This window comes from Schistocerca serialis, chromosome 5, assembly GCF_023864345.2.
Source record: "Schistocerca serialis cubense isolate TAMUIC-IGC-003099 chromosome 5, iqSchSeri2.2, whole genome shotgun sequence".
Classification (NCBI taxonomy): domain Eukaryota; kingdom Metazoa; phylum Arthropoda; class Insecta; order Orthoptera; family Acrididae; genus Schistocerca; species Schistocerca serialis.
The window spans coordinates 118,951,936-118,977,587 of record NC_064642.1 but is presented as its reverse complement, the minus strand read 5'-3'; the positions used below and the strand labels follow the sequence as shown (position 1 = coordinate 118,977,587).

The window sequence follows — 25,652 nt, the reverse complement described above, 5'->3', positions numbered from 1 at the left end:
GGAAAGCAGACTGATGATACAGTGAAATCAGTTCTCCTGAAGAGACTCAGTTTTACACCAACAGGACTGATACACATCACTGGCATAGAACAAGTTAGATCCATCCATCCCAGTGATAATGTGGAAGAAAAATGTGGAGAAATGTGCCACATGCTCACCAAAGCCATTTCACCAAAGGCAATCACCCCAAAAGCAAAGGGAGCTACCATGTAAGAGGTATGGAAAGGTTTTAAAATAGTCAAGCAAATGTTATTGTACTTCTTTTGCTATCAAAGTACAATAACAGCAAATGCCCAGCAATCCAGCATGCAGTAAACTGGAATGAAACCCAACTAATAGTGTAAAACGGAAGACTGCTGAGCTTTGACCACATGTTGTTGCACTACCAAGGCTCCGATTTTCTTAAAGTACACTAATAAGACATCCCCATATAGCCTATTGTAAGAAACACAGGCACCCTTATAAAATGCCTGGTCAAACTTCTAATGGCATTTTTAAGTCCCACCATCGGTGAATGTCAACAAGGCATTAGAAACTCAGTGTACAAGGCATGTTCAGAAAATAAGTGCACTAGATTTTTATATTTTCATTTAGAAAACTGTGTATTTGAAAAAATTACAAGATATTGTTGCTACACTTGTTGACTATTTTTCCACATAATCACCATCTCGTCCTGTGCATGTGGTGAGCCATGGCACAAGCTTTTTTGTGCCATCCTTGAAGAACTCTCCCACCAGCTCCTCCTCCAACTTCAGAACCTCTGTCTGTACCTGCTTGTTGGTTGAAAATGTAGTGTCACTCATTTGTACCTTCAGGGAGATGAAAGGATGATAATCTGAAGGTGCCAAGTAAGGGGAACAGGGAACTACAGGGGAGGAAGAGGAGGGGGAGGAGCTTCAAAACATACCAACCAAATGAATCCAAGAGTATCCTGGTGGCTAAGGCAGTGTCAGGACAAGTGATCATGCAATAAGTACACTCCTCTCAACAACATTCCCCCCCTTCTGTTTTGAATGCTCATTTTGAGTTTTTTAGGATCTTACAGTTTTGTTGTGAATTGATGGTCTTCTTCTGAGGAAAAAATTGTGTTTGGTCCCAAAAACTGAGGCCTTGATTTTTTTACCCAAAATTTTGGTTTTGATTTTTTGGCAGATGGAGAAGTGACGTGACACCACTGTGAAGACTGTCCTTTTGTCTCAAGCATGTAATGAGCCACCCACATTTCATCTCCATTCACTATGGGGCTAAGAAGATCCTCACCTTCCAATTCAAGTCACTCAAGAAACTTGCAGATGCTACTGAATTTTTCTTGTGCTACTCTGCCAGCTGTTTTGCAATTCATTTTGCACACAGTTTCTAGTATCCAAGAGTTTCTGTGAGTGTCTTGTGTAAAGAAGTTAGGAGAGTTGAGGAAACATCACAGAAATTTCATCCACTGTCTATCAGCAGTCTTCACAAACAGTTTCATCGATTTTTTTGCACCAACTCATCAGTCAAAATGGAAAGTCTTCCACTCTTCTATTCATCATGAACATTTGTTCTGCCTCCATTAAACTCCCTGCACCACTTAAATACACTCTTTTTGTTCGTAACACCTTTGCTGTAAACCAATTAAGTTTGCAAAAAAATTTTGATATATGTTATTCCTTCCATGAGCAAATAAGTGGATCACAGAAAGTGACTTGCAGTTGATGGAATTTCTTACCAACATTTTTCGCATAACTGGATACTACAATGTGAGTTTACCTGCTACCATGTGACTGCAATGCTTGTTCTGGTCAGGCACTCCCCTCTACCACAAAATGTTGCTAACCCTCGAGAAACAAAAAACCACAGCCCGCTATCGTCACAGTACACTTACTTTCTGAACATGCCTCGTACTTCATTCAAGAGCTACAACAACACCTTGTAACAAGGACCTTTATGGATGCCTCTGGCATGGGGTGCAAAAGACATTTACTTCTTCAGACATGTTGATAACCCACTCTTTGTGTGACCACATGGGCATGAAAGGCTTCAGGATAGGAGTGTTGATATTTTTAACAAATATAGGGAATCTGATGTAGCAATATTTTTAAAAAATATCGTTATCAGCTCTTGATATATTGAGAAAAAATATCAATATATCGCCGAAAAAAATATTGACGTATTGGCCCACAAAAATATCAGTTTAACATTGTAAATGTACTGCCAGTTTTAAAGCTGTATATTTAAGTATTGATTTATTATTAGATATTCCATACATCAACAAACTAGCAGCCTGACTATCTCCCTTAGAGCAAGAATTGAAAGGAAAACTTTGCACGTACACACTTGGCGATAACTACTTTACCAACAATGGTAACTGCATGTAAGTGACACAATAAAAGGTGTCCAATGGGTCCATTGCTTGGTTTTGTCACATATTGGATTTGTCCAGAACACTTCATGTTGACTTACATGTTTTTTTTTTTCCATTTCTGCCAGCGCCAGTGACCTAGCAGCTGTAGTGTCAAAATTGCATAATGAAGCTAACATAGCAGTTTCTATTGGTAGCACCAAGCGGCGATTATGTCAACATTTCTCCTCACACACCTCCACCTATCACAAAGATGAATCTTGTCATTTATATTTTTCTTCATCATTTTCAGCAACTGATTTTGAAGAAATTGTTTTTGAATACAATGGGTCTGCTATTTCTTCACATTGAAAATCTTGTTATTCTATACCCCCCCCTGCCCCCCCCCCTGCCCCCCCCCCCCCCAGTGCAATCAGACTTCTTCTTTTATGCCACATATACCTGCTCCACACAGTCAAAGACAAAGATCGGATGTGATGAAAGCTCAAAAAGTAGTAAGACTCCTTAATACAGTGAAAGTAAAATTAAGTTCTACCACAATTTTAGAAGAACAATTTCAAGTATATAAGGAAAATTGTGAAAAAAATATAATGTAAAGTAAAAATATTGCCACTTGACAGTGCCACTTCAGCATCGATATATTGGGGAAAAAGTATCGTAGATGTATATCGATATTTTTGGGAAACATATCGATATATCAATATTTTATCAACAGCCCTACTTCAGAAGTTCATCAAACATTTGAATTCTCTGTACACTGGAGTCAAATTTCCTATGGAGGTGGAAGAGAATGGGAAACTCTCATTCTTTGACATCTTGGTCAAATGCACAACACATGGCAGTAAGGGATACAGTTCATACGAGACAACCACCCACACAGGCTTGTACTTGTATGCTTTCAGCTCCCATCATTCCTCACACTTCTGAGAGTGTGTTGCTTACTCTGGTCCATAGGCCTCATGTAACAACTGATGAGCCTACCAATGGGGTTGAAGAAGCCACACTGAAGAAGTACAGAGAGACAAATATCTTCAGGCTGAAGGCACAGGCTCAGCAAACAGAACAAAACTATAAAAATATGTCAGGAGCACAGAAGACACAAAAAGCATACAAGTTTTAGTTTTGCTGAGTCTCTAGCATGTTGCAGTGTTTCACAGGGATTTTGTGGATCCCATATGCAAACACTGTGAATATTTGCATTTTCACTCATATTATTAATAGTAAGGCAGGAGAAACAGTTTGTCCTCCATCTTTCTTACCACATTGGCACAACATTCAGTACATTTTTCTTTGTCATTTACACCAAAAACCTAAACAAGTTCTAAGTAGTAGGGCTTGTATACAAAAGGAATCTAAAAACATGTGATACAGAAGTGCTCTTAATTCTCTATTAGTCATATTAGTTGAATTTCTGTGATTAAGCACAAAATTTTCATCAGACCATCTCTTAACCTCACCTGACACATGTGGTCAGTCCACTTCATTCTTTGTAGATAGATTGTTGAAATTGCTTAAATCAGAGCCTTATTCTTTTCCTAGTTGCTGGGTCAGTGCTGAATCAGAGGCAAAATTCTGTCTGTACTAAAGCTGCTGACTCATTTGTTCTAATCTCAAGGATGCAGTAAACCTTAAGCTACAGGTTAGCCATTGGTGTAGCAAAACAGCTTAAATCACTAAACAAAGGCAAGACCCCTGGCCCAGATATTATACCAGTCAGCTTCCTTTCAAAGTATATGGGTACTATAGCTCCATACACAACTCCTTGCTCGTCAAAAGATCTGTACCTAAAGACTGGAAAGTTGCACAAGTCACACCAATAACCAAGAAAGGAAATAGGAGTAATCTGCTGAATTACAGACCCATATCACTAATTTTGGGACGTATGCTGTGTTCGAACATTGTGAATTACCTTGAAGAAAATAATTTGTGTGAAACAAAACTAGCTCTTTATTCTCACAAAGTAATGGGTGCTATCAACACAGGATGTCAAACTGATTCCATATTTTTAGATTTCCAGAAGGCTTTTGACATCATTTCTCACAAGAAACTTCTAATCACCATGTGTGATATCATCTCAGTTATGCAGTTGGATTTGTAATTCCTGTCAGGAAGGTCACAGTCTGTAGTAATTCACTGAAGCCATCAAGTCAAATGGAAGTAATGTCTGGCATTCCTCTTTGTTCCAGATCTATACCAATAACATAGGTGACAATCTGAGCAATCCCCTTAGATTGTTTGCCAATGATGCTCTCATTTACCCTCTTGTTAAGTTATCAGATGATCAAACCCAATTGCAAAATGAGATAGACAAGATATCTGTATAGTATGAAAAGTGTCGATTGACTCTTAAATAATGAAAAATGTGAAGTCATCCACATGAATACTAAAAGAAATTTGCTAACTATAAGCTCTATTACATAATTAGTGATTAAAACTGTGAATAACTTACATTGGAATGATCACATAGATGGTGTTGTTGGGAAAGAAAACCAAAGACTGAAATTTATTGGCAGAACACTTAGAAAGTGCAACAGGTCTACTAAAGAGACTGCTTACACCATGCCTGCCTGCCCTCTTCTGGAGTGCAGCTATGCAGTGGGGGATCTGCATCAGATGGGACTGACAGAGGACATTGAAAAAGGTCAAAGAAGAGCAGATCATTTTGAATTATCATGAAATGGGAGGAAGACTGCCACAGATATGATACATAAATTGGGGATAACAATCATTAAAACAAGGGCACTTTTTCTCATGAAATTTCAGTTACCAACTTCATTTTCCAACTGCAGAAATGTTTTGTTGGTGCCCAACTACATAGGGAGGACTGATTGTCATAATAAAATAAGAGAAAATAGAGCTCATACGGAAAGATTTAAGTGCTCTTTTTTTCCAAATGCCATTAGAGAGTGGAATGGTAGTGAAATAGCTTGAAGGTGGTTCTGTGAACCCTCTTCCAAGCACTTAATTGTGAACTGCAGAGTAATCATGTCGATGTAGATGTAGACCTTACTGATAACTTGTCCAAACTGGCTCTACATTTGGATGAGAACACTAACATTCAGTTGCACAACTATCAGTGCTCTAGAAGTGGTAGCTAAAACATCAGATCCTCTTCCTCTCAATGATGTGGAGATTATTCATATTCAACTGATATTTCATGAAATAAAAATTTAATAAATTGCTCCATATTTTTCAATAATGGTGTACATCTCTATTAATTATTAGTAAATTATTACTTTCTTGTGTGTCTTGTTTAAGTTCTTCTGCCTCTCTTCATGTGCCTGTTTCACTCTGCTCAAGTTGTTGTACAGTGTATCCTAACTTCTTTCTGATAGCTTTTAATTGATGTTGCTGATCCACACTAGTTGCTTATTCTCTACAACCTCCACCCTTTTGCCGTGCACCTGCTTTGAGTTCAACTGTATTATTAAGAAATTTCTTTTAAAACCCAATTCATTCTTTAAATTAGACACACACACACACACACACACACACACACACACACACACACACACACACACACAATTGATTGTTAAATACACACACAATTGATTGTTAAATTAGGTACAGTATCCCATATCAAGTAGTTTATTGAGTTTGGCCTTTAGATAATATCAAAATACACCAGAATTATTAAATGTGAACTCTTTCTTAGTACAGCCCAACATCACAATGATTTTGTCTTAATCCTGACTCATTCTCAGAACCAGTTATATTTGTTCTGTGTTATGTATAACATGTTGACACCACGTAAGAGCTGTAATTGTTGATGACGTAAATAGCATTTGGAAGAAGAGTACATTTTGTTGTGTTAGGGAAGGAAAGTGTTGAAAGAAAGGTATTACCATTGTAGTTACATGCAGAAACCTAATTCTTGTTTTCATATTAAATCCACTGAAGAGGAATGTGGACTTGAGGTACCTTATTCTGTCCATAAACTGGCAACAATACAGAGTTACTGTTGTTTCAGAGCTAAGAAAAGAAGAAGCCACAGTGGGAGCTGCATCAGAATGTGATTTAGTCATCCCAAAAGAATGCTTTGGAGATTTGGATACGAATTACATTGAGAGTTGCCACTTCAAAATAATTAAAAAGGGTGAACATGTAGTCTTGGAAGATATGAGTAAAAAAGGCACATTTATTGATGAAACAGGTGTTGGCAAAGGAAAGTCAAAAGTATTGGCGCACAATAGTAAAATTGCATTAATAGACAAGACAACAACAGGTGAATATTAAACAGTATATTAAACGTAGTTCACCAAAACGACTAAAAAATTCAAATTTTCACTGCTCTTTTACATGTTTCAGTTCTTGTTTTTATGGACAAAAAGACTTGTGATATGTGTAATTATCCTCCAACCATTAAGGATAAATATGCAGTATCATATTTACTTGGATCTGGAGGATTTGGTAGTGTTCATGCAATATTTAACAAGGTATGTAACACCCAAATTTAAATGGTAACAATTAATGTATGTAACATGTATTCCAGGAGAAATAAAATGATAACAGTAAATGAATGGGAGAAATAAAATATAAAAGTAAATGAACAACTGAGAGGTTAAATATGACTGATAATGTGCAAATTTCAACTTTATTATCTCTTTCCTTCCCAGCAGCAATATCATTCAGGAAATAGAGGCCAAACCTCTGAGTCTGTTTTGAGTGCTAGAAGGGGAATTTAAGTGTCAACACTGCACAGTGTCATTATTTTCTTATTTGAAAATTGCAGAACCTGTTTTCACTCATGAATAACATTACAGAAATTTTCCTAATTTAATGAAACGCCCTCAGCCAACAATTCTGTTTTAAAAGCATATTTTCTTGTGAGTAATTGTCATTTCATCTTTGCTGTTGATACCCTTTTACGTATGGGGTGGCTATAATTAAACTTTTGCTACCTGAGCCAGTGTAGATGGAAAACTATTTACCTTAGGGCACCCAACTTTATAGGAATAATGTTCAGACTGCACCCTGCAGGATTTGCATTGTTAGTAGTGTTCATATCATGACTTGCTATTAGCCACTGGTACTGGTGCAGTGATGTAGGGCTAAAGCACAAGCATCAGTGTGCATTGCAGTTGCCAACAGTCAGCATGGAAGTGTCAGTGCAGTAAAGGAATATGGAAAGTCCTCTTCTACACAGGGGTTGAAGAACACGATTTGGAAATTTGAACTAACTGGCGATTTAGGAATAGCGTCTGGGACAGGCCAACAGCCAAATACACCAAAAATTGTTGAAGAAGTTACTGTTGGCATAGCTGAGAATGCTGCATGCAATGTGCAATCTTTAAGCAGTGCACGAGCTGTGTCATGACAGCAGAACATTCTGTGGTCCATTGTTCAAAAAGTGCTGTGAACAACTGCAAACTGGTGTCTCTAGTGCAGTTCCAGGCTGTCATGGATGTAGATGGCCATCACAGTGAGCAATGTTTGTAATCTGTAATGTAAACATGGTATGCAATTAACAAGTCTGACCCTCTCATATTCCTTTCAATGATTTATTTGTTATTTCTCTATTGCATGTCCTTACGAATGGTTCCACAAAGTTTCATTGTCCTACAGTCATGCATTTTTCATGGTGGCCTCTCAAGTAGTGAAAGTTTAATTATAACAGTGCTGTACATGCTTTGATGTATGTTAATTTGCAAGCTAATTTGTAGACAAAAATAATACATATAACATTCCCTTTTTCAGAAAAGCCACAAGGGATATGCCATGAAAGCAATCACTCTCCATCCTGGTGAAGAAAAGTATGCCAAATGGGAGGCAAAAATTCTCAAAGGGTTGAAACATGTAAGTATGTAATTTTACTGAAAATCAGATACAGAGTCTTCAAGCAGTTTGAAATGGCAAGATATGCCACTTACGTCCATCAAACTGTCATTGAAGGTGTTCAACAAAGACTGACCATTATTTTCTGTTGTGTCTGATAGCATTGATAAACAGAATAATTATCTTACATTCCTGGTTAATTGGTTGATTCTTTATTTTTTCCACAGATAAGTTAAGTACAGAATTGTTCAGTTGATTCGGGATAAGTTAACTGCAGTACAACAAAAATTATGATATTGCTGTTTACAGAAAATACAAACATTACTGGTTGTCAAATTACAATAAACAGAAGTGAAAACAAACATAGTGATTAATCTGAAATTATGATACACCCATACTTAATAGTTAATTTAAATTACACAAAGACACACTGAATAGATTGACTTACATTAGAACTTCATATCTAGAAATTCCTTAGCGGAATGTAAGCAGTGCTACAATAATATTCATTGCAATTTAACTATCATTTGTATTGTTAATGTGATTGATTTGATTAATCTCTACATTTCAATTCCCATGCATTTTACATATTGTCATACAATTTTGTTTGCGGGTATGATAATGTGGCTTTTGTTTCTTGTGCCATAGTAGTGGCAACTGAGGTTTTTATTTATGTGGTGACTCCAAATGCTTCATTGTGAAACAAGTCAATGTATTTATATATATTATAATTGGTCTTTAAATATGTCTGCTTGTGTCTGTATGTGTGGATGGATATGTGCGTGTGTGCGAGTGTATACCTGTCCCTTTTTCCCCCTAAGGTAAGTCTTTCCGCTCCCGGGATTGGAATGACTCCTTACCCTCTCCCTTAAAACCCACTTCCTTTCGTCTTCCCCTCTCCTTCCCTCTTTCCTGATGAGGCAACAGTTTGTTGCGAAAGCTTGAATTTTGTGTGTATGTTTGTGTTTGTTTGTGTGTCTATCGACCTGCCAGCGCTTTCGTTCGGTAAGTCACCTCATCTTTGTTTTTATATATAATATTTATATATATTGTTGAACACTATAGTGTAAGCATGCATAATCAAACAGCACGTAATTCAAGTGCATCAATGGCTGGCCTAGAAAGGATGCCTCACAGTCTGGACAGATGGTGCAGGAAATGCTGTCCCATGTGCACAACAGCCCAATATAAGCCCAGCATGCTGGGCCCTCGGCCTCACTTGTGTTTACTTACTTATTGTATGCTCACCTGTGAGACTGTATATTGATGTGTTCTATAGCTATGAGACTTTTTTCCATTCTATACTTCATTAATTGTTATTGTGAATCTCTTCATGTGGAAGCAGAATAAAACTTGGCTTGCATCCATACAGTGTTAAAAGATACTTGGCATTGAGTGCAGTATTCTACTCAAATGTTCCAAATGTTTTGTTTCTTGGATTGATAAACAGCTAACATGTCAGTGGAAGAAATTCTTCAATCTCTTGTTGAACAATAATGAGCTCTCACTGACCAACAGCAGGCTCTCTCTGTGGCACTGAACAATTTGGCAGCCTTGTTGACATTTCAGGTTCAACTTCCACAGACACAACCCCCATCATTTCCTCTGTATGATGATTCCATGAAAGATTGGGATGCATATTAAAAACACTTTTGATAACATTTTCAAACTTTTAGAGTCGCCAGTTCCAGCTTGTGTAAGACTTTATTTTTGTCATGGATATATCTTCTTGTTTATCACCTTTTATGTCAGCTAATTCCTCTTTAGGAACCTGCCAGTCTCTCTTTTGATGAAATGCGTCAGTTGCTCTCTAACTGTCATTATATGCTTAGCCATCATTGCCACTTTGTTATTGAGGCCTATCAGGACCCATATGTTGATTCAGTGGCTCATGATGCTATAATATGCTTGGCCTCTCATGGGGAAGTTCATGAATGTGCTGCACAACATGAAAGTCCCTCTCTCGCAGATGTTCTGAACATTGCTCTGTCTTTTGAAGTTTCTAGGATGGTAGGAAATCAGATAGAAACATGGTGTGCAATATCTGCCTTTGCTTCCTCTCCTCCTAGGCCACTGTTGGTTAGCTCACATGGGTAAGACGATGTCGCAGCTGTATAACTGCAGTCTCTATTCTGCATGGGGTAGCACTGACTTAAGCAGCAGCAGCAATCAGCATGTATTGTGTCTGTGTGCAGCTGTCAATCTCCTTCAGCAGACACACACATGGATGTGAACAGTGTTTCCCAAGTGATGGTAGCCCTAACAAATTCTACATGTCATGGCATTGTCCCCGGTCTCTCATTGGTCGTTGAGTTACAACAAATAACAAATACCTATACTGGGACAGTTTTATACTTCCATGGCATACAGATCAGTTGTTCAGGCTTTGAACTTTCTAGTCGTGGATGATGGCAACACTGAAATCTTATTTTGGTTAGATACCTTCAAAATTTTTGCATTTTCAGTTTCTAACAAAGTGCATCTGGCACCAGATCAAGTTCCATATCAACAATTAGATGCACTCTGCTCATTATATTCCTCCCTGTTTTTGGAAGGTCTAGGGTGTGCTACCAATTTCAAGACCTAGCTCTTAATGGAACCAATAGCAGGCCAACTGTTTTTTTGTGTCCACACCGAGCAAGGTGGCGCAGTGGTTAGCACACTGGACTCGCATTCGGGAGGACGACGGTTCAATCCCGCGTCTGGCCATCCTGATTTAGGTTTTCTGTGATTTCTCTAGATCACACTAGGCAAATGCCGGGATGGTTCCTTTGAAAGGGCCCGGCCGACTTCCTTTCCCATCCTTCCCTAATCCAAGCTTGTGCTCCGTCTCTAATGACCTCGTTGTCGACGGGACGTTAAACACCAATATCGTCCATCCTCATCCCCCTTTTGTGTCCATGCAGTACCAGTAGCTTTAAGGGGACATATCAGATTGGAACTGGATCATCTTATGCCTTTGAGTGGTGTCACACCTGTCTCCTTGTGTGAATGACTGCTCCATTGGAAACTGTCAAAAAAAAAACCAACAACCAACATCAGCTCTGTGGTGATTTTAAAGTGTCTCTAGATTTACAATCTATTATTGGCACCTAACCCTTACCCATCCAGATGAACTCTTTGCACGGCTTTCCGGGGCCAATATTTTTCCACAGTAGACTTGTCAGAAGCATACTTATGACTGCCTCTGGATGATGATTCCAAACATGTCCTTGTTGTGAATACCTCTTTTTGGTTATATCAATACCAGCACCTGCCATTCAGCGTGGGTAGTGCCCCTGCCATTTTCCAATTATTTTTGGAGCAACTCACATCCTCTGTGCCAGGGTACATTAACTAACTGGATGATATTGTGGTCTCAGGTTTCTCAACAGATGAACGTTTGCAGAAGCTTAGTGTTTTGCTCATGGTGCTACAGGCTGCCAATTTGAAATCTAACTTGGACAAATCATAATTTTTTCAGCCTTCTATCATCTGTCATTTTTGCAGTTTCGCATGCTTGCACCAGGCATTTGCACCAGCATGTTGAGGCTATTACAGCTTTGCTGCATCCTACCATTGTCAAAGAATTGCAAGTCCTTAAATAAAGTTACTCCTGGTACAGCCACATTAGCTTTGCCACTTCATGCTCTCTTATGTCAAGATGTTTGTTTTCACTGGCCACTCACCTGTGAGTATGCTTCACCCTATGACAGTCAAAATTACAGTTGGCATCTTGCTTGGTCATCTCTCAACCAGGCCAACATCTTGTTCTGGCCACAGACACCTCCCAGTATGGCCTCGGAGCTGTCACCATGCACAAATATGCAGATTGTTCTGAAGACCATATTGTGTATGCTCCAAAACTGAATCAGGCCCAGCAGTGCTACTTGCAGATAGAAAAAGAAGCCCTTGCTACTTTATATGCCCTCATAAATTTCATGTTTTCCTAAACAGTTCTAAGTTTCATTTTATTTTTTATCATAAACCTCTGGTGATAGAGTGGCCCATTGCCTATAATATGGGCTCTGTTTTTATAATGCTATAGCTATGACATTTATTTCTGACCCACAGCACAACACACTAATGTGGATGCTCTTTCTCAGTTGTCTATTGGCCCTGCTCTAGCATTTGATCAGGATGAACTGTTATGCCAAAGCCCAAAACATTGTGGATGGTATATTTGTTTGTGTGGCATGCAGCAAAATGGATGGTTTTTACATTACCAGTTCTCAGATTTTGGCAGCTTTCACAGCCAATCCTTCTTACATCAGGTTGTTCAATTTGCCCACCATGGCTGGCCGGATAAATCACTGGGCCAAGCATCAGATCCTTTGTGTAATAATTATGCTTTCTGCCACTGCCACATGGTTCTTGATGGTCCACTACTGTTGGCTACTGAAGAGTCAGCGTCCAGAGTTGTGATCTCATCCCCATTGTGGTGGGATGTCACGCACCTTCTCCTCCTGGACCATTGGGGTGTTTCTCATACAAAATTGCTGGCCCACCGCTACATGTTTTGAGCAGCCCATGGGAGCAATTCATGCTGATTTTTCTGGGTCTGTTGCTTGACTCTTTTTAGCTTGTAGTAGTTGATGCTTCCTCAAAATTTCCATATGTTGTTCGTTGCCTATCCACATCCACAGTAGCTATGATCACTGCCCTATCTAAGATTTTTTCCTTAGAAGTATTACCATATATACTTGTGGCAGACAACAGCCCACAGTTTGTCTCAAGATTTTGAAGATTTTTGTAGAAAGAGTGGAATCTGGAATGGTATGGCTTCTTCCTTTCATCCCCAGTCCAACGGCAAGGCAGAGTGTCTGGTCTGTACATTAAAAACACAGTTGAAAAAATATGCCACTCATTCTTCTCCTGAGGAAGCCCTCAATAGGTTCTATAGTTCACGTAGGTTCACTCCAGTTGGCGACCATAACCCAGCAGAGCTGCTACACAACCACCAGCCCCCTGTGATGCTTTATGTGCTCCCAACCATAAGCAACTCCCAGCCATGCCCAACACCTGTCTTGCAGTGTTTCCATCCTGGCTCCACTGTCTGGGCCTGCAGGTCTGGCCACACCCTAAATGGATAACAGTGGTCATCCATCACTGCCAAGCCCACCACCTCTACATCATGACCATCTCCGATGGCTTGGTATCATAACACTATGACCAGATCCATTCATGCATGACTCACCATGCACCAGAGAGACTTGCGGCCACCTCCACCAACTGCACCAGCCCCTGTGATGTTGTCCATGCCTCCTCAGCTCATGCACCATCTTCACTCTGGGTGCTGCTGCCACAGGGTAGAGTAGCCTGCAGCAGGCTGCCTCCATCTCCACAGCCCCTGTTGCTGCTGTTTCCATCTTCTCTGCTGCCTCCATCACCAAGTGCCTGCCCAGATGTGGACATGGATACAGTACCATTATAACGATTGCTCCTTTATGGCTTCTTGCAGGGCAGTGGGCACTCTGCATGTTCATGCCTTTGCCATTTTAGACAGTATTCTCCTGTGCCAGCATGACAACTGCTCCAGCAGTCATCACTTGCCAATTAGCACATGGACATCTCCACAGTGAAAACCTTTCCCCAAGTGGGAAGCAGTGTTGTAACCCTAAAATGTGAGTACACATAATCAAACAGCATGTGATACAAGTGCCTCCATGGTTGGCCTAGGGAGGCCAACTTACAGCACAGCAAGCACTGTGCCACGTACACAACAGTCCAATTTAAGCTTGCACACTGAGCCCTTGGCCTCACTTATGTTTATTTACTTAGTGTATGCTGGCATATGAGACTGTATATGATGTGTACTATAGTTATGAGATTTTGAATGGTTCTGTACTTCATTCGGTGTTATTGTGAATCTCTTCATATGGAAACAGAATAAAAATTGGTTGTTGTTACTTCCACTATTGCAATTGTACAATGTTACAAGATATAGGGATGCTATGGGCAAGATTTTAAACTTTGCAAAGTGATCTATATATGTTATATTTATTTTTAAATGAGATTACTCTCACTGTCTGCTTCTGTAATTTAAAAATAGTATGAGCAACTATTTCCACAGAAAAGAAACTATAGCTCATAACAGACTCAATTAAGGCTTGATACATAACTCTGAAGTGCCAGCATTGGCTGTACCTGTTTCTGATTACAGTGAGAAACAGTTTTTGCTAAGATTTTTTAGCAGTGTGTCTGTACACAATTTTTGCCTTAAAGTATCACTGATATACAGGTCAAGAAATTTTGTTTCCTGTACTGTGCTAATTTTTGTTTCATCAGTATGTACCTAAGGATAGATGCATACTTGTCTTGATCCACTGTGCCTTTCAAAATTATGAGATCACTCAGGGAATATCATGAAAACATTCCCTAGACAATAATGCTCCCTCACAGTCTGTTTTCAGTCACATTCACTGAACAATCATTGAGGAGACAGTGTTGGTAGCCCCTTGGTTTATCTAGGTGGTCAGTTGCTCAACAGTTGCACCTCCATTTCGGAAATGCTTCCACCCTTGGTTCAAAAGCCCCTGATCATGCTCATTTAGACATAAGATAAATTGCTCCATTCCCACATTACGATGATGACTGCACTGTTTCCTGTGTCCTCTGATCCATTTATATACCCTCCACTGCTAGTGCTACCACCTGCAGTGTTAGAATGGTTATTACATATTGATGTCAAACACAGGTGGTGGTCACATTAACATGAAGGGACCATGTAGTTTCATCCTTGAGGAAGAGAGAAGGATAGGGCAGATTGCTCAGATGGAGAGGTTCCACCTGTTGTGAGGACAGAAGCTTCAAGTGAATCTTCCTTCTCATACTAGTACGATACTTAACATTTGAAAACACAGTTTCAAGCAAGACATTTGAGTCAATAAATATTGCCAAAAATGTAGAGCGCTTTCTGTCTGAAGTTTTAAATTTAGCTAACAAAAGTTTTGACACAGCACTCCCAGAAATCATACAGACGGACATGATCACTGTATTCAAATCAGTTAATTGTACAGAGTAGTTCTCAAACATACTTTCTTGATATAAATAATTTCAATAGACTATAATAATATTATGAAAAGTATAGTTGCTATTCATCATATAGCGGAGATGCTGAGTCACAGACAAGCGTAACAAAAAGACCATCGGAAAGTGCACTCTCAGCCAACAAGGCATTTGTCGAAAATAGGCTACATGTATACATGCACGCGCACTTTCACACGCACACGCGCGTACACACACACACAAATGCAACTCACACACGACCACAGTCTCCAGCAGCTGGAGCCAGACTGCGAGCAACAGCACATTATGTGAGAGATGACCAGGTGGAGGTAAGGGGGAGGCTGAGGCAGGGAGGGGGAGGGATAGCAGGTTAGGGGCGGGTGATGGTAAAGTGCTGCTAGTGAGAGCATGCAGTGGTGAGGTGGAGCATAGGGCAGCTACGTGCAGTCAGGAGGTTACACAGAGGGTGGAGGAGAGAGAGTGGAGTGGCGAAAAAGGAGAGAAGTAAAAAGACTGTGTAGTGCTGGAATGGGAACAGGTAAGGGACTAGATGGGTGAGGACAATGATTAATGAAGGTTGAGGCCAGAAGGGTACTGGGAATGTAGGATATATTGAAAGGAGAGTTTCCACCTGCACAGTTCAGAAAAGCTGGTGTTGGTGGCACAGACTGCAAAGCAGCCATTGAAATGAAAAATGTCATGTTGGGCAGCCTGCTCAGCAACAGGATGGTCCAGCTGTTTTTTGGCCACAGTTTGTTGGTGGCCATTGATACGGTGAGACAGCTTGCTGGTTGCCATGCCCACGTAAAATGCAACACAGTGGTTGCAGCATAGCTTGTAGATCATATGGCTGGTTTCAAAGGCAGCCCTGCCTCTGATAGGCTAGGTGATGTTTGTGACTGGACTGAAGTAGGTGGTGGTGGTGGGAGGTTGTATGAGGCAGGTCTTGCATCTAGGTCTTTTACAGGAATATGAGCCATGTGCCAAGGGGTTGGGAGCAGGGTTTGTGTAGGAATGGACAAGGATATTATGTAGGTTTGGTGGGCAGCGGAATACCACTGTGGGAGGGGTGGAAACAATAGTGGGTAAGGTTTTCATTTCTGTGTATGACAAGAGTTAGTTAAAAGCCTGGCAGAGGATGTAATTCAGTTGCTCCAGTCCTGGGTGGTACTGAGTCACGAGGGGAATGCTCTTCTGTGGCTGGACAGTAGGACTTAGGGAGGTGGTGGCTAACTTGAAAGATAAGGCATGGGAGACCTGTTTTTGTACAAGGCTGGGCGGGTAATTACAATCTGTAAAGGCCTCAGTGAGACCCTCAGTACATTTTGAGTGGGACAGTTCATCATTACAGATGTGACAGCTGTGGGTGGCTAGGCTGTTTGGAAGGAACTTCTTGTTGTGAAGTGAGTGGCAGCTGACGAAGTTGAGATATTGCTGGAGGTTGGTAGGTTTGATGTTGGACAGAGGCACTGTAGTAGTCGTCTTTGAAATGGAGGTCAACATTAATAAAGGTGACTTGCTGGGTTGAGTAGAACCAGGTGAAGTGGATGGGGAAGAAAGTGTCAAGGTTCTGCAGGAATGTGGACAGGGTGTCCTCATTCTTGACCCAGATCATGAAGATGTCATCAGTGAACCTGAACCAGGTGAGGGACTTGTAAATCAGGGTGTTTAAGAAGGATTCTTCTAGATGGCCAACGAATAGGTTGGCATAAGATGGTGCCATGCAGGTGCCCATAGCTATACCCCAGATTTGTTTGTAGAAAATGCCTTCAAAAGTGTAGTAATTGTGGGTGAGGATTAGTTGGTCATGGTGATTAGGAAGGAGGTTGTTGGTCTGGAATCCATTGGACGTTAGGAAGGATGGTTAGTATCTTTTATATAGGAAGGTAGGTTCCAGGTAATAGACTGATGTTGTTGCTCTACAAGAGCAGAGATTCTCTCAGTGGGGGCACAGTAACCAGCCACAATGGGGTATGGTCCATGGTTAGATTTATGGACTTTAGGAGGCATTGGAAGGTAGGAGCACCAGGGAGTGGTAGGGGTGAGGAAAGAGATGGACTCTGGGGAAAGTTTCTGGTGTGCCTAAGGATTTGAGGAGAGACTGGAGATCCTGCTGGATTTCTGGAATGAAGTCACTGTGGCAGGGTTTGTAGGTGGATGAATCTGACATCTGGTGGAGCCCTTCTGCCAGGTAATCCTTGCGGCTCAAAAGAACAGTGGTGGAGCCTTTGTCAGCAGGTAGTATTAAAATGTCAGTATCAGTTTTTAGGTGGTGGATTGTGGTCCTTGCTGTGGATGTAATGTTAGTTTGTATATTGAGGAATTTGGGGAATGATGGTGAGGTAAGGTTCCAGGTTAAGAAATTCAGGAAAGTTAACATGGGGTAATTTGGGGTAGTGGGGATGGATCATGGTTGGATGAGGAGTGAACTGAGTCAGGCAGGGTTGAACATTGGTGTTTTGGTTGAGTCTGATGGGTAGGGTTGGTGGCAAAAAAATGTATCCACTGTAGGGACTGGGAGAAGGAGAGAAGGTCCTTAACAAGTCCTGCATGACTGAATTTGGGAGTAGGGCAAAAGGTGAGGCCTTTGGATAGGACTGATACTTCTGTGGGGCTAAGGCTTTTGGAGGAAAGGTTCATGACTGTGTTTGGGTCTGTTTTGGTTTTGCATCATGTGTGGTGGTGGGAGGAAGTTTTGGAGGGTGGTGTAAATGTAGTAGGACTGCAAGACAGGGTTTGTCTGTTATGAGGGGACATGGGGAAAATTTGCAAGTTTTGTAGAGGTGATGGACAGTGGCAGTCCAAGGCAGGAGTAGGAAGTGAGCAGGATGGATAGTGTTTTTATGTGGCGTTGTGCTGATGCTCCTGTTCCTGGAGGGCAAGAGTTTCAATGTGTGTTATGAGATTCAGAAATTTGGGATTACATGGCAGCAGAATTTTATGAATGGAGAGGTTTCCAATATTAGGCATATTTTTTGAATTAACTAAATCATTTGATTGTGTTGATCACAAAATATTGCTCCAGAAGTTGGATCATTATGGAATACAGCGAGTAACTCACAGTTGGTTCACCTCTTACTTTAGCAACAGACAGCAGAAGCTCATTATTCACAATGTTGAGAATGGCTGTGATGTGGAGTCTGAGTGTGGTGCAGTCAATTGACAGGTGCCCCAGGGATCAGTGTTGGGGCCACTCCTGTTCCTTATTTATATAAATGATATGCCCTCTAGTATTACAGGTAACTCTAAAATATTACTGTTTGCTGATGACACTAGCTTGGTAGTAAAGGATGTTGTGTGCAACATTGGCCTAGTTTCAAATAGTGCAGTTCATGACCTAAGTTCATGGCTCATAGAAAATAAACTAACGCTAAATCACAGTAAGACTCAGTTTTTATAGCTTCTAACACACAATTCAACAAAATCTAACTTTTTAATTTTGCAGAATGGGCATATGATTAGTGAAACTGAACAGTTCAAATTTCTAGGTGTTCAAATAGATAGTAAGCTGTCATGGAAAGCCCATGGTCATCATCTTGTTCAAAGACTTAATGCTGTCATTTTTACTATTCGAACGGTATCTGAAGTGAGTGATCGTTTGACACAAAAATTAGTCAAGGTTGCTTATTTTTATTCACTTATGTCATATGGTATTATATTTTGGGGTAACTCTTCCCATTCTAAAAGGATATTTTCAGCTCAGAAATGGGTGGTTTGGGCAATAAGTGGTGTAAGTTCATGAACCTCTTGTCGACCCCTGTTCACAAGTCCGGGTATTTTGACATTGGCCTCTAAATATATATATATTCCATACTGTCATTTCTTGTTAACAATGTTAGCTTATTCCCAAGAATAAGCAGCTTTCACTCAGTTAATACTTGGCAGAAATCAAACCTGTATTTGGATCAGACTTCCTTAACTCTTGTGCATCCATTTTCAATAAGCTACCACTCAAATTCAAAAATCTTAGCAGCAATCCATGCACTTTCAAATTAAAACTGGGAAGTTTCCTCATGGCTCACTCCATCTATTCTACTGAGGAGTTCCTTGAAAAATTAAGCTGATTCTTGTTGTATTGTTGATTGCATTTACTTAAACAAATGGTTCAAATGGCTCTGAGCACTATGGGACTTAACATCTGAGGTCATCAGTCTCCTGGACTTAGAACTACTTAAACCTAACTAACCTAAGGACACCACACACAGCCATGCATGAGGCAGGATTCGAACCTGTGACTGTAGCAGTTGCGTGGTTCCGGACTGAAGCACCTAGAACTGCTCGGCCACCACAGCTGGCTACTTAAACTTTTGGACTGACTTTTTGGGTTCACAAATATTTTATTTTTATCTGTTATTACTTTTAAGTTGTAACTTCATGTCCTGATGTGTTCCCTGACCTTGGAGACTTGCTCCTCAATTTGGTCCTATGGAACTTGACGTGTAAATAAATAATATCGTTTTGCAGGCCTATATTGGTGAAGGCTAAGGAATGGCGGGATCTGAACAGATTGATGTTATTTTGGAAGGAAGGGTGGTAGCCAGAGATGGGTAACTTGATGGAGATCATTTGGGGGGAGGGGAGGGGGGGGGGACGAGGAGGGGGGGATCCCATGCAATGCACGAACAAAATGTGGGATTGGGTTCTGGCTAGGGATGAGGAAACTTTTCTATATTGACACAGCTGGAAGGAGCAAGGATCCACAATGGTGGAAAAAAAGGTGTAAAACTACGTAAATAACGTATAAATATGCCCAAAAAATTCACAAAAATACACCCAAACACATGGGAAAAATGAAGAAAAGGATGAAACAAGTGGAAACCATATGAAATGTGAGGGAGTAGGCAGTTAGTGAAAGGTGAAAACAAACTGAAATTTGCATGAAACCATAATGAGATCAAAGAAAAAAATAAATAAATAAATTAGTAATGTGGGTAGCAGGTTTGTGGGTAGCTAAATATGAAGAAGAGGGACGGCAGATGTGACTAGATTAGTTGAATGTAATAGGTTCGAACTGAAATAGAGAGGGGCAGTTGGGGGTGGGGAGGGGTTGGTAGGACGAGATACCAGTTTGTGTGGCACAGGAAAGGTACAGGAAATAACATGGCGAAAAGAAGTGAAAGTGACTCAGGGAGAGTGATTGATTTTAAGGTAAAGGATTAACGTATTGGAGGGAGTAATGTGGGACATGAGATGCTGCATCAATAACGTGCATGATCTTGTAGCCCTCTGTTGAGAGCAGCCAGTATGGTTGATACAATGTGTCTCATAAGTAGAGTGTGTAGTGTAGTTTGTAAGGCAACAAGAGAAATATAGAAAAGAAGAAAAAGGATGGGCACTGAGTAAAGAAATGCATTAGAAAATAGTAGCAAAGGAAAAAAGGAAAACAGCACTGGGTTATGATGGAAGAAAAGCCATAAGGCAAAATCAAACACTGGAAAATCCAGAATGGAAGGTAACAATATTATGAGGAGGATAGTTGATACTCACCATATAGCAGAGATGCTGAGTCGCAGATAGTCACAACAAAAAGATTGTTGGAAAGGGTTAACTCCCCAGAATTTCTTAATCTCAAGCCTTGTCTCATTCCCCAAATCCCACAGCATGCAAACTAAAAAACTAACCTTAAATTCCACAGCATGAACTGCAATCCACCACCTAAAAACTGATCCTGACCTTGTAATCCTAACTTATGACAAAGGCTCCACACCTGTTGCTCTGAACTGCAAGGGCTACCTAGCAAATGTCAGATTCATCCACCTACAAACCCTACCACAGTGACCCCTTCCCAGAAATGCAGCAGGATCTCCAGTCTCTCCTCAAATCCTTAGGCCCATCCCAGAAGCTCTCCCTGAAGTCCATCTCTCTCCTCACCCCTACCACTTCCCACAGTCCTACCTTGTACATGCTTCCTAAAGTACATAAATCACAGTCTATGCCATCTGGCTCCTTGTGAACAATGCTCCATAACCCTCCTGGCCTCAACCTTCATTAGTCATTTCCCGTGCCCATCTAGCCCCTTCCTTGTTCCCATTCCAGCACTACTCAGTCCTCTATTCCACCAAAGCACCCAGTCTTCTTACTTCTCCTTTTCCGCCACCCTGCCCTCTCTCTCCCCGCATTCTGTCTAACCTCCAACTGCACTTAGCTGCCCTGCTCTCCACCTCATCCCTGCATACTCCCTCTAGCAGCACTTTACCATCCCCACCCCTACCTTCTATCCCTCCCCCTCCCCACCCCATCCTTCTCCTTACTCCCACCCTGCTGACTGTTCTATCATGCACTGCTGCTCACCGTCTGGTTCCAGCTGCCAGAGACTGTGGTCATGTGTATGTGTGTGTGAGTTGCATGTGTGTGTGTGTGTGTGTGTGTGTGTGTGTGTGAGATGCATTTGTGTGTGTGTGTGTGTGTGTGTGTGTGTGTGTGTGTGTGTGTGTGTGTGTGCGTGTGTGTGTGTTGTCTATTTTCAACAAAGCTCACTTTCTGGCACTCTTTTTGTTGTGCCTATCTGCGACTCAGCATCCCCGTTATATGGTGAGTAGCAACTATACCTTTCCTACTATTGTTACATTCCATCATGGATTTTCTACTGTTTAATTGAAATAGTCTCTTGCACTAGTCATACATCAACAAAAATGCAGGAGCCTCCTTGAGACATAGAACTGTTCTCTAATGCCACCATTCATTCTGTTAATGTATGCATCACTTACCAATATCATCTGAATAACACCATGGGAGTCATTCTGTTTTATTGGTGAGACAGATAATATACATCTGGAGATTGTGCACACATTTGGGACTGACCTAATTTGTTTTCTTGTTTCGTTCAGAATTTCTTCCTCATTGCTTCAGTGAATAGAATATTTATTGACTTAGATTAAAATACATTTGTAGTTGTTTTCCATTTCATTTCCATAAAATGAATGTAAATAAATTTGCATTTCCTTTATAATAGCTGTTAATCATATATTACTGAAAATTAACCACAGGTAATTTTTTTATAATAGCTGTTAATCATATATTACTGAAAATTAACCACAGGTAATTTTTTTATGCTGATAACACCTGTAGATGAAAGACAGTATTGTGTGTGGAATTCACTTTTTAATAACAAGTCAGTCTTTATTTCTTTATTGCAGCCATGTGTTATCTCAATGGAAGATATGGTATTCCAGAGCAGAGATCTTTATATTATCTTGGAACTTATGGAAGGTGGTGATCTTGTCAACTGGATTCAACCACGCCTTAGGCTCACGGAGAAGCAGACAAAATTAATATTTTATCAGTTGTCACTTGCCGTTGAGTACATCCATAATAAAGGCATCTGTCATCGTGATCTCAAGGTCAGTTATAAAATAACTATTTGAGAAACACCACATGTGCCTGTGTTCCTGTTGCTAAATAAGTGACACTTTGTTTCATAGCCAGAAAACATTTTACTGATGGAAAGAAAACCTGAGACCATAATTAAAGTGAGTGACTTTGGAGTTTCAAAAAATGAATGTCTCCAGAGTGCCATGGATACAAAAGTAGGTACACCATTTTACATAGCACCTGAAATACATTCAGCCGCATCCAGGGGAAAGACATATACGAAGCAAGTTGATGTATGGAGCATGGGAGTCATTCTGTTTTATTGGTGAGACAGATAACATTCCATTAGTTTTAAATTTATTGTAAGAACTTGTGTAATAAAAGCTAAAGAAACTGAATTGTAATGTAATGGATGGAAGTGGATAGTACTGACCATAATCGTGTATCTTTGTTATTTTTCTTGGTATTTTTTACATCTTCATCTCTGTCATCATCTTCCTGTCATTGATCTCTTCTCTATTTCTACCTCTTACTTTGGCAATATTCTGTTTTATACTTTACCTAAAATACCACTGCACTTTGTCACTCTCCCAATTATAATATACTTAAAGAAAACAAACCACTGACATATAGTTACCCACTCCATTCAGATACACCATTAATTCACAAACTGATATTACTATGAAATGAAATTTTTGCCTTGCAAATATTTTTTGCATATTTCCTATCCTTCTTTTCAGCTGGATAAACAAAATTCTATGAACAGGAAAAAAATAATGCAAGTGATCTCAAAGTAAGTTACTGAAATTAATATAGGAGGATTTCAATTTATATCCATGTAGGATAATGTATATATATTTTTCTTTAATCCTCTTTCACAGACACTAAAAATGTGTTCTCAATCTCTTTTATCTTATGTGATCACTAGCAGTCAGGTCATAATAATGAAACACACAGTTGATAGTTGCTGAAACTCTGATTCTAATTGAAAGATGCAATATAACACATGCAGAATCCTTTCAGCCTCCTGATAGCTTACCCCTCTGTAATCAGCCACTGTACGAGAAAAATAAGAGGCAGGATGGGAAAATGTCAAACCTTTTTTATAAGCTTGCTTGTCTTGTATCATATGGTGTGGTCACACATGCTCATGTTTATGCCTTGATTTACATCAGTGAATAATCCATGGCTCAGAAACTGTGTATGCAAATTACCAAACTGTAATTAACTAATAAATGAATGAATCTGGAATTAGTCAACAAAGTAGAGTCATTTTTAAACTATTTAATTATTTGTTATTGTCTTCCTAAATAGTTCATGAGTGCACTGCACATCAGAGGCTGTTACCCAGGTATCTGACTGTGAGTGGGGTGCACACAAGGGATTTCTAGATTGGGCAACTCTCCATCCAGTCCAGATAACAATAAGTGCAGGAGACCTGGAATTATCAGTGTGAGATACAACGGAATTCTCCCCACAGTCAATAGCTTTAAAAACCTTGTAATTAACTGTCAAAGCACTTGCAATGAAGTGCCAGAGTTTGAAGTGCTGCTAAAATGAAAGGAAACTCCCAAGCTACTAGTTAAGCTGATTAAGACCTGAAACTGACTGCAGTCAGATTGTTGGAGAAACCGAAAGAATAGGCTAATGGGCAATGGGGGTGGTGTATTTGTTGCACTAGATAAAACAATCAAATCCACCAAAGTAGAAACTGAAGCTGCATCTATTAACCACCAAACTAACCCACTGATGTAAGCAAAATACCTTAGTTCACAAGCACATCACATTGTACCATCAGAGGAGGAGACTGTAATTACCCAATAACCAATTGGGATCATTATAGTTTTTTAGTGGTGGCATGTGATCAGACATCTGATGAAACATTACTAAATGTCTTCTCTAAAAACTACCTAGAATAGATAGTTAACAAACCCATTCATGATGGAACTATATTGGATCTAACGACCACAAGCAGACCAATGATATTGGTAACCATGAGACAGTTGTAGCAACAATGATTACCAAAGTACAAAGAGCATCTAAAACAAGTATAAAGATTTGTATGTTCAGTAAACTTGATAATGATACTGTATTGTCATACCTTAATTAAGAAGTTGAAACCTTTAGCTCAGGACAGGAGCCCTAGAGGGACTATGGTCAAGATAAAAAGAACAGTTCAGCATGCACTGGACAGGTATATACTCAGTAGCACAGATCATAATGAGAGGGACCCTCCATGGTATACTGTCCCTGTACAGAAACTTCTAAAGAAATAGAGACTAATGAATAATATGTGTAAACCAAAATATATGGCTGTAGATAGAGAGATGCTGGATGAAACACTTTCAGCTGTCAAGAGTGTGAAGCGTTCATTGTCTACCATTACAGAATATTATAAAAAAAATTCTCACAAAATGCTGGTCATATGTAAGGGCTATTAGTGGTACCAAAGTTAGTGTCCAGACACTCGTACATAAGACAGGAACTGAAATTGAGGGTAGATTAGCAGAAACAGAAATGCTTAATTTTATTTCAATGTTTCTTTACGAAAAGAAACTCAGGAATATTGCTCCAATTTAATTCTTATACCACTGCAAAAAAGAGAACCAGCTCCATGAACAAAAAGAGCTGAATGGATGAACAGTACTAAGCAAAGGAGGGAAAGCTAAAAGGTGAAAGGAATGTGTAAAGGGGTTATAGAATTGAAATGAACTGAAAAGAAATATTACAGAAAGAGAAGAGGAAGTAGACGTAGGTGAATGGGAGATAAGATGCTGCAAGAAGAATTTGACAGAGGACTTGAAAGACCTAAGTCAAAACAAGGCCCCTTGCATAGACAGCATTCCCTCAGAACCACTGGTCATTGTAAAGCCAGATGACAAAACAATCCACATGGTGTGCAAGAGGTATGAGACAGGAAAAATACCTTCAGACTTAAAGAACAATGTAGTGATTCCAATTACAAAGAAAGCAGGTGCTGGCAGATGAAATATTACCGAAATATTAGTTTAATAAATCACAGCTGTGAAATATTGACATAAATTATTTAGTGAAGAATGAAAAATTGGTAGAAACTGACCTCATTCTGGAGAAATGTGGGAACATAAGAGGCACTGCTGACCCAACTACTTACCTCAGGAAATAAGTTAAGGAAAGACTACCCATCCTTCATTTCTATACTTACAAACAGCTTTTGACAGTATTAACTAGAATACAGTATTTTAAGCATTGAATCTGCCAC

General features: G+C 39.9%; 1 protein-coding gene across 1 annotated transcript in view; it reads left to right on the top strand.

Annotated features, from left to right (window-relative positions):
- LOC126481644 (ovarian-specific serine/threonine-protein kinase Lok-like) overlaps positions 1-25,652 on the top strand; it is a 220,799-nt gene that overhangs the window by 146,992 nt on the left and 48,155 nt on the right. Inside the window, exons 2-6 of the mRNA XM_050105550.1 lie at positions 6,309-6,563; positions 6,647-6,774; positions 8,036-8,134; positions 22,237-22,440; positions 22,522-22,736. Of these exons, the coding sequence (XP_049961507.1) occupies positions 6,309-6,563; positions 6,647-6,774; positions 8,036-8,134; positions 22,237-22,440; positions 22,522-22,736 (901 nt within the window). The remainder of the gene's footprint in view (positions 1-6,308; positions 6,564-6,646; positions 6,775-8,035; positions 8,135-22,236; positions 22,441-22,521; positions 22,737-25,652) is intronic.